At 39.2% G+C, this 9324-nt stretch overlaps 1 protein-coding gene across 10 annotated transcripts in view; it reads left to right on the top strand.

The window, feature by feature from the left end:
• The first annotated feature begins 14 nt into the window (after positions 1 to 14).
• Positions 15 to 9324, top strand: part of AKNAD1 (AKNA domain containing 1) — a 29650-nt gene continuing 20340 nt past the window's right edge. The window contains exons 1-15 of one of the 10 annotated variants that reach the window (XM_085511043.1): positions 15 to 274; positions 415 to 1363; positions 2428 to 2542; positions 2642 to 2793; positions 2904 to 2963; positions 3429 to 3562; positions 3897 to 4032; positions 4698 to 4855; positions 5305 to 5398; positions 5973 to 6076; positions 7369 to 7451; positions 7733 to 7846; positions 7935 to 8045; positions 8924 to 9005; positions 9204 to 9273. In XM_085511043.1, coding sequence (XP_085367169.1) covers positions 497 to 1363; positions 2428 to 2542; positions 2642 to 2793; positions 2904 to 2963; positions 3429 to 3562; positions 3897 to 4032; positions 4698 to 4855; positions 5305 to 5398; positions 5973 to 6076; positions 7369 to 7451; positions 7733 to 7846; positions 7935 to 8045; positions 8924 to 9005; positions 9204 to 9273 — 2280 coding nt within the window. In that variant the 5' untranslated portion in view covers positions 15 to 274; positions 415 to 496. Of the gene's footprint in view, positions 1364 to 2427; positions 2543 to 2641; positions 2794 to 2903; positions 2964 to 3428; positions 3582 to 3896; positions 4033 to 4697; positions 4856 to 5304; positions 5399 to 5972; positions 6077 to 7368; positions 7452 to 7732; positions 7847 to 7934; positions 8046 to 8923; positions 9006 to 9104; positions 9289 to 9324 lie in introns of those variants that run through there. The other 9 variants (XR_014932607.1, XR_014932608.1, XR_014932609.1 and 6 more) reach the window with 9 other exon arrangements.

Below are 9324 nucleotides of genomic sequence, written 5' to 3'. Positions count from 1 at the left end.
ATGGGAGTCACGGCACGACGGGGCGGGGCGGGCTGAGCCCCGCAGCCGGAGCGGCAGGTGGCCCCGCACGGCGCGGGTGGGAGCAGCAGGCACCGCTCGGGAGCAGGGAGCTGTGAGGTTCTGTCTGTCTGCTGCCGCTGCCCGCTGGTTCGGCGGGATCCAGCTCTGCCGCAGCTCCCGGCACAGCGCAGCGCTCTGCTGCCAGAATGCACCGCGTGTGAGCTGCTGGGGGATGAGAAATAAGCCGAATAACGGGGAGCAGCGGGCCGGGGCGGTGAGTGTGTTTTCTTCTTGCGGAGCTGCTGTAGCGCAAGTTTCGTTACCTTCCATTAGCACCCTGGTCTCCTATCAGCAGGACGACTATGAAAGAATAATCAGCGCTTACCTGCAGTGCACTCCATTCTCCTTTCACAGCACTTTTGGCACCTGTCCCTCTTGGTCTCCATAGCAGCACAGACACCATCTCAGTGCACCCAGCCCATGGGTGGAAGCCCCAATGAGCTGTTCAGTTTCAAATGAATTAAGCTACATCACAGACACAACGGACACAGAACAAGATGATTTACCTTGTGATGGAGATGGGGGAATAGCCTGCAAATACCATGGCAAGTCAGATCAATTGAATGACTGCACTTGTATCGTGTGTATTTCTGATTCTTTAAACTTACCCTGCTCTGGAGATAACAGAAACGCATCAGCAAATGATGACATTCATGTACAAGATGAAGGTGCCTTTGACTGTAACACAGGTACCATCAGGACAGTCAGAAGTAAAGCTGGAATAGCTGGAAGTGAAGTGTCCTTCACCAAGGCATTACCAGCTGGTGGTAGCCAACCAGATGGCAGAGACCCTCCGAGTCACTCAAACATGTCCCATGTCCTTCTGCGTCATTTTCCTATGGGAGAGTTGATGAGCACATGGCAGTTTATTGAACGTGAGACTATACCAGAAACATCCCTGACTGAAAGTATTGACGAAGCCACAAACAAACACGAGACTTCTGAACGTGTCAAAGGCCCTTCAACGGGTGAACAAGAGGCAGCCAAGTTTGAAGAACACCACTTACAAAGGCTCAAAGCAGCGAATATCTTTCAAAACACAGAACAGAGATGCATGCTTAAGAAATCAGTTTCTTCTCATGAGCTCATAGAAGACCAAGGTGAAGTTCAGAGTCGTCAGGAAGGCCATAATGAAGTCACTTCAGAAATGAAAGTACCAGAAATGAGTGAGAATAAGAAATCAGTTCCCACCATTAAAAGAACAAAACCCTTCCCCAGACTGCTAAATCAATCAGTAACTGGCAACAACGTCCTAGAAAATCAGGAAGAAATGAGCATTCCAGAACCATCCCAACAGCGAAAGGTAATTAAGATGCTTTAAGAATTTAGCGAAGTCTTAACACAAAAGTAAAGAGCAGTGCTTATAATAAAAAGGTATTCTGTGTTAGGTCACCTCTCACTGTGCCTGGTTCATGCAGGCACTCAACAGCCATCAGCAGGGCAAGCGTACCACTATCAATAGGCACGTGGACAAACTTCTGTGAGGCAGAATCCCCATGGAGCTTTCATTACCAATTAACAGTGCTCTGCTGTGCTGTTTCTGATGGCAAATCATCCTGGCAAATCATTAGGAAGTTCACTCTAAGCAGTTATTTCCACTGTTATACAGAAACGTTGTCATTCACTGGAAGTAGTGTAAATGGGAATTTATTCTTGAAACATTTTTAATCCCCTGCCTGTTCTTACATTGAAGAATACAAACACTCTCCAGCTGTTCAGCCCAGCATCCCCTGACAGGTCACTTTATTTCTGAAGGTTTTGCTCTATAAGGAGATTTGTCTAACATCAAATTTTAAGATTTCTCTTACAGTAGTAACTTCCTGTTAAGATCTGTGGTAATTAGATAAGCACTTCTTAATGCCATGCCCTGCCACTGAGTTCACTCACAGAGCTATACAGATGCTTAAGTCCTTTCCTGGGCTTATCCCTTCATAACCTGTTCAGGATGGAACAGCTTCTAATACTTTTCCCTATTACTTCTTGATGGTATATTTAGATGTGAATGCAGCACGCTGCCATCAGGAATCCTACTGATCTCCTGAGATACAGTCATCAGATACAGAAGTCCTCCCAAGAAGACTCTCATTTCATTTTCTTATTTCCAAGGCTCTGAACTATTTTCTCACCTTTATAATATACTTCCCATTTACACAAGTTGTTTAAATTCAGATTTTCAGAACCCTGAGTTGCATATTTCAGTACATGCACAATGAGATACTACGCAAACCAAAATCAAAGCAAATTGTATGGTGCGGTTATAACAAACTTCCCATTAACTTCAGAAAGCTGTCCTACACATTTCTAAACTTGGTATTGTCCAGAGCATTCTGTGTGATTTTTCTCTAACCAAGGTTCTCACTTTGACAGATACTTCCTCAGTCGGGTTTTCCAAATGCAGGATTTGCCATTTACTCAGGAGCCCCTGAGGACTCTACAGCAAACACCTGTGTCCTACAGCCTGCACATGGTTTGTCTGAACCAAGTAAGTGTGAATAACTAATTTCAAGTAAACCAATAGCACTTTTGGGTGGAAGGTTTTGGCAAGCAGTCCAACTAACACATTTCCTCTTGCATTCTGTAGGACTGCCATGTAGGACAACAACATCAGCACTTCCAGCAACTCGTACAGTAGAAATATGCTGTTTAAATGCTTCTAATTTACTGCCCGAAACAACACAAGGAGAGAAGATGTCTCAAATACTAAAGGATCAGACAGATCAACTAAAAACGAAAGTAAAGAGCTCTGTTTCAGTATCTATTTCACATTGATTCTTAAGTTTTACAGTAGTATGGCGCGTTTGTTTTTAACAAACAATATATAAGTCTGGTATTTTCTCTTACAGGTGGAAGACTTCTCTAAACACATGACCAGAGAGACATCTCTCTTACAAGAAGATTATCTGGTAAATTACCGCCTGTTCAGTTATCAGAAGTGTACTTCAGCTGGCTAACAGACTTCAGTTTTTCTGGCAGGGTACTCAGTGCTTTTCTCAGACAGACCTTTAAAAATAATCTTGTTCTGAATCTCAGATTTAAACTGAGTTTAAGAAGCAAAAATGGAGGAGCTCAGTAAGAGGCTCATTTCTTAAAGTTAAAGATTACAATTGGGAAGTACTTAATGGAAGGCCTTAAGTTGGCATAGAAATCATTATCTATGATAGTAGGGTGGTACATCTGAAGCGTGATTGAGTATTTTACTTCTAAATAACCAAGCATCACAGCATGCTGGATAGGTATAGATGCAATTGAGAGCTGCAGCAAAATCCTTACTAATATCACTGCCAATACATCTGTCTCACATAGCAAAAGTAGATATTAGTATGTCTTACTAACAATAACATCATTTACTGTTGAACTTATTGTTGAAGGTTCTAAATCAATTGAAAACACACCTTGATGCCTTGGAAAGGAATTATTTAACTGCTAGAGAGGAGCATCGTAACTTACAGCTGCAGTGCTACAAGGACAAGTCTACCGGCATTGGAGAATTCGATCCTGAAAGGTTTGAAGATAAGTGCAAAGTACTTCATCAGCATATTTTCCATGTTTTAAAGCATCTAACCACTATTACTTCAGCCATTTGTGCTTTTCAGAGGTGAAAACATTATCTTAACATTACACAGGGTAAGCTAGAAGGTACTTGGCCGAAATCCATCTCATGCTTCACATATCCTTGTTATAACAAGGATATCTATTTGATTAATTCAAGCATTTAAAAGAGACTCAGTGAACTCCATTTCCTTCTTCCCTCTATTAACTGTTCATTGCAATGCCAAATATGGTTGCCATAGTAAGAAACAGAAGTTTAATTAGCTGTGTATTATGATTGATTTTAGAAAAGTAGAAGGGGAAATATTTAGACTTGGCACGCTGCTTGAAGACATCCAAGAACAAGCTGACGGCAGCAAGCACAGATGGGCTCCTTCGCTTACTTCCTGTGGATCTGCCCATTCATCCTATCGTCTTTGGGAGGTAACTGAGTTTAATCATTTAAAGACTGCATTACTCCATTCTACTGCAGAAAATCAGTGTGGTTAATGCATGTTCTCCTCTAACGTTTATAAAAGCGTGATGCTTTTGGATAGCATGTTACTTTGGAAAAACTTCTTGCATGAAGTTGTAGCTTAATTTCTCATTAGTTGCAACAAAAACTTAGTATAAATGCAGCTGCACTGAATAATTTAAGTGTTAGCTTCAAAAACATTCATTTCAAAGTGGGGGGGGGGGGGGGGGGGGGAAGAGCAAACTATTTTAAGATATACAGAGCTGCCTGGTTCTGCAAATCCACAACTGCAATTCAGCTGGAAGAAAGATGACTTTGTCCCTGATTTTTGAACTGCAGAAATGCTAGAAAACTAAATATTCTGCTACAGAAAATGGAGTTTACTGTTAAACATAGTAACATTTTGTCCTGGATCATAAACACATGGGGAAAAAAAAATCTAATTAGCTCTCTACAAAACAAAAGATAAATATCTCCATACTCCGTATCTTAGTCTATATCATACTCCATATCTTAGAAGTCATTTTTTCCTCTGAATCTCAAGTAAGACATAATTATATAATGCAGGCTGGTACAAGTCATCTACTTGAAATACTTTGACTGAAAACTGCTGTCCTGGGGTTAATTTGTACAGAGCTCAGCACTTTCAAGTGTTACTGACTCTCCTGAAGAAAATGCATTTCTTCCCAAGAACAATGAAGGAGAAAATACAAGCCAGACAAGTTCTGTAACCCTGCAGAAAAACGCCCACTTCTCTTTACAATGTGACAGGTGCCATCTTCGGATTCACACGTAAGTACAAAAAACTTATACAACTACTGGAATTAGCACAAAAAATTGTTCTGTAATCATATGCTGATTAGAACAGAAAGTTACGATGGTTGGAATAGCTGAAAGCAGGTGGAGTGCTCCCAGACGCAACTTCTCAGAGAACCCTAAGAATTCCTTCGGGGCCAGCTCTCCTACTCTGAAGCCAAAACACTACCACCATCATTAGTAGCTAAAAGTTACGTCATACCTCTGTATAAAACAGACTGCCGCCACGCTAATTCAATATATGAATGACTAGATACAACACAGCATCACAACAAAACATTTGCTTATATTTGTGTGGGATTTTTCACTAAAAAGAACACACATGTTTACATAATTAACCACCAAAACTTCAAACAACTCCAGAGTACCTGTGCTCCCTTGCAAGCATCTCATGAGATCAAATGTTTTCCTCTTAACCAATTAAGGTTACAGAAGAGAGCTGAATCAACTTACAGAAGAGAAATGGATCCTCTGGGAAAAAGCTGTCTGCTAGCAAGCAAGTGTTCTTCAAGTGAAATGGTATGACAAGTTCTCATATTCATTCTAGTTTAGGTGAACGCATTCATCTTGCAGATAATTTATGGAATATTTTTTCCTTTAGTTTTTGCACAGTGTGAAAGCTCAGCTTTGGAGATGCTACAGTCATATAACTTGGATTAATTTTGAAAGAAAAAAAAAATGGAAGGGACAGAGTATTTTGAAACCATGTGATGAAGCTTCTCTTAGGAAAGACTTAGCTATGTTTACTAGCCTGCTTTTATTACCTGCTCAGAATGCAAACATCCACAGGCAATTGCCTTAAAATTACAAGGTTTGGTAGGCAAGCAATAACAGAAGGAGATGAACATGTGTTAATCTTCAACACTACATGACAATGTTCTGCATTCTAACTTTAGAGATTAAGAAGTATTCCTAAGTTTTCCAGTTTCCTTTACAATAAGAAAGGTTATGGACCAAACCGTAGATCTGATGGCAACTAGACAGCCAGAAGCTGTGCAGAACTGATGTACACTTGATGCTTCTGTTCACACTGTGTGATGTGTACAGTAATATGAACAAAACACCAGTTTGTTTTACCATCTGTGCACAACAGAGATTCTCTCCACCTGAAGGAAAATACGAGGCTGAAGGTCTTGGATTCCATACTCAGGGTACATTAAGTCCAAAATATAGTGCCAGTGAAGAGAGTATGAAGGGGTAAGCATTTGTGTTTTGGCCAGGTACAGACACTTCTCTTCAGCTAAATGAACTGATAGCTGCATGTGCACAGTATGCTTCTATTCTGGACTCCGCTCACTGAGTATTCTTCTGATAAGTATGAAATGCAAGGATGATCTGTTTTCTGAATTATTAGCAGTTCATCACATACGATATGAGATATGAGACCACTGGAGAAAGGGAATAACATCCATCCATTTATTTTTTAAAGACAGGATTATTTTCCCTTTTCAAGTAGCCCACCTAAACAGTATAAAGCTTAAACAACACAAACTCAGTTTAATAAAGTACGAACATAAATTTACTCTTTTTTTTTAGTGATAGATGATAGCAAAGCATTCAGCAACAACAACAATAACCTCAAATATTTGTAACAAACTGATCTGGTAGTCTTGAAAGGAGAGCACATTGGTACCTCCATATATATTTCAAGTGCAAGGGTCAATCAGTCAAGTTTCATTTACAAATTCATCAAGGTGCTAAAATAGTTCCCTGTGGCTCATTTGGGCTTTAAAAATTTCCAAAATCTCCATCCAAAGTTAGTTCTTATAACAACATTCAGCATGGAAGATAATCATCATCATGCTAGTATGCTAAAGAAGGCAAGCATAAGAGAAAAATGCTGACGGACTATTTACTGAGTAGATGCTAATACTTACCTAGTAAAATTCATTTAGCTTGCTTTCTTCTCCCTCTGTCAGGGAAGGAAAAACAGATCAGTCTTAGAATCTTTTCCATGAGCAGGAATACCATAAGTGAAAATACGTATATCAATAATCAATATAATACTGCTAACTATCATCTTCACTCTTGTTCTGTCAGAAAGTACATCACAAATATTCCTCCAGATCCCCAAAGGCTGCAAAACTGAAACCTCAATAGCTCAGTTACTAAGAAACCATATCATCCTTATCATCCTTACCATGGATAATATCTTGATACAGCATGTGTAAGAATCTCTACACAGATAATTTTATACTCTGCTGTTTTTCAAAAGAGTGTCATTATTTTAGGCTATGCTTAACAGCTCTGATAAGGCAGAGTCTTTCTATCAGAACGTATCCTTGAACAAGAAGTCATGGCTTTGCAATTATCTTTTAATTTAAGCTTCTATTTGCCACCTTCTTGGGTCGGTGAGAGTGATAAGAGTTCTTCCTGTAAGTAAATCTGTTCACTTCTCAGTTAAGCTATCAATCATTAATACATTGGTAAGGCTCATCATAAAGGTATTATAATCTAATTGAGATACCATTCCATTTTCATGCTCCAAGAAAAAACATCCAGGAAAGGAAAACTGGAATACAAACCATCTTCTTTCTAAGAAAACCAACTGATTTATCAGATACAAATCTGAGTAAGTAGCAACAAGACACCAAGATCAGAACTGTTTTCCTACCTACTATTCAGTTCTAGCACTGAAAATAACAGCAAAAATGTGCATTTGAGGCTTTCAGTTAGAGCTGAAGGCCATTAACAACTTAGAGGCCACCTGTAAAGTAGATGGAAAAATACTTCAAACTGCAGAATTGTTACTGACTGTGAAGGGCTTAAATTATTTAGCTAAAGTTATATGACTTAGAGATGCAAGCCAAAACCTCTGGTATTTCACGTTTTTCCTGTATTTTTGGATTTTAGGCAGTGATTCAGAAGCTCTCTCAGCCTATTATTCTTATGGTTCACAAACTGAAGAATTTGTGAAATGTGGAAGTCACAAAATACTCCATACAAGACTACATAGAGAGAGGAAAGGTATAAAGATTGCAAAGATACCAAAACCTACACAAAGTTTTGTTCTTTACATCATTCCAATTGTTCAATGATCTGTCTTTGTTTTCAGGGTTTAAATGCAGATGCTCCAGAGAAAGCCCAAATCCATTTAAATTCATGAATTACCAAGAGTCTGTTCAGTCCTGTGCTCCACATGGAAATAACAACTCTGGTTCAACTTGTAAGTATGACACATTGCTGAAATCATTTTCCATTACGAGCCAGATTTTTAAGAGCAAAAATATACAATACATAGTACATGTATCAGGCTAAATTTCATTCAGCACGAGCAAGCTACAGCACTTCAACTAAACAGCATGAGTGCAAATCCTGGAGTGAAGTGAGCAAATCCAACATTTACACACCTACACAAGTTTAATTCTTTGTGCTGCCTTCTGTACTGCTTTTTGACAAGTCCCATATTTCACTATCAACAGTAACATCTCCAGTTTTCCAGTGTCACATAGAAGAGCATTAAAACTGGCCATTATTATGCCAACCTTTTCATTACTAGCTACAAGTATTAAACAAACAAGTATTAAAAGGAAATATCAGCTCTGCACTGTAACCGTGTGTCATACAGCAAAGTCAAGGACTGCCTGACTTTTAAAATACATAGAACATCCAGCTTCAAAAGTCACTTCTCTCTTAGAGTCTTTGTAATTACTACTGAAGGCAGGAAAGTTTCTAGTTTTCAACAGTGAGCAGAAAGTGCAGGTGAGCAATTTCTCTATTAAGAGAGAAAAACTGCATCAAAGTGGTACTGATATCATTGTTAGGACTGGGATTATGTCATTATGTGACACCTGCTCCTGGAGTCTTTCGAAGTTAAGAAAAGCAATAGAAATCTGCACATCACTTGTTAAAGAGCTAAACTCAACCCAAAAAGAGAAGGCAAAGAAAGACTAAGGATTTATGTAAATGCGACCAAAACATGTTCAAATTCTTAGTCAGTAGTGTTGCAAAGTTAAGTTTTACGCTACCCAGAGAAAGATGTTAGATGTATATAACATTCCTTCTCTTTGCTTTTATTTTGACACGTGGCTTCAATGTCCTAAGCTTATTCACAGAAGAGAATCCCCAGTCAAAAGGCTCAAACAAATCAACAGCCTCCTGAACCCATCAAAAGACTTCCTGAAAGGTAAGCTACAACAACTGCACTGTGCTTGCATTGTGACAAAGAATGCCATTATTAAAGGTTCAGCACTGAAAAACATCATCGTATCATAAGCAGGGGCAGTGCTTGATCTTTTACAGAGCGTGCTATGTTTGAGGCTGATGAACCCTGCTATTAAAACAGAGATGATGAAATTATCCTTTCACATTAATGCTTACCCAGCAAGAAGTCTGCTCGAAACACAACTGCAATCAACACCAGAAACAGAAATGCCAAGGATTTCAACATAAACGTAAGATTTGCGAGTAAAAATTAAAAACCTTAAAACTAATCAAGAAATACA

Source organism: Coturnix japonica, chromosome 11, assembly GCF_054131305.1.
Source record: "Coturnix japonica strain WE chromosome 11, WE-NBRP24, whole genome shotgun sequence".
Taxonomy (NCBI): domain Eukaryota; kingdom Metazoa; phylum Chordata; class Aves; order Galliformes; family Phasianidae; genus Coturnix; species Coturnix japonica.
This window is presented reverse-complemented; position numbering and strand designations above follow the sequence as displayed.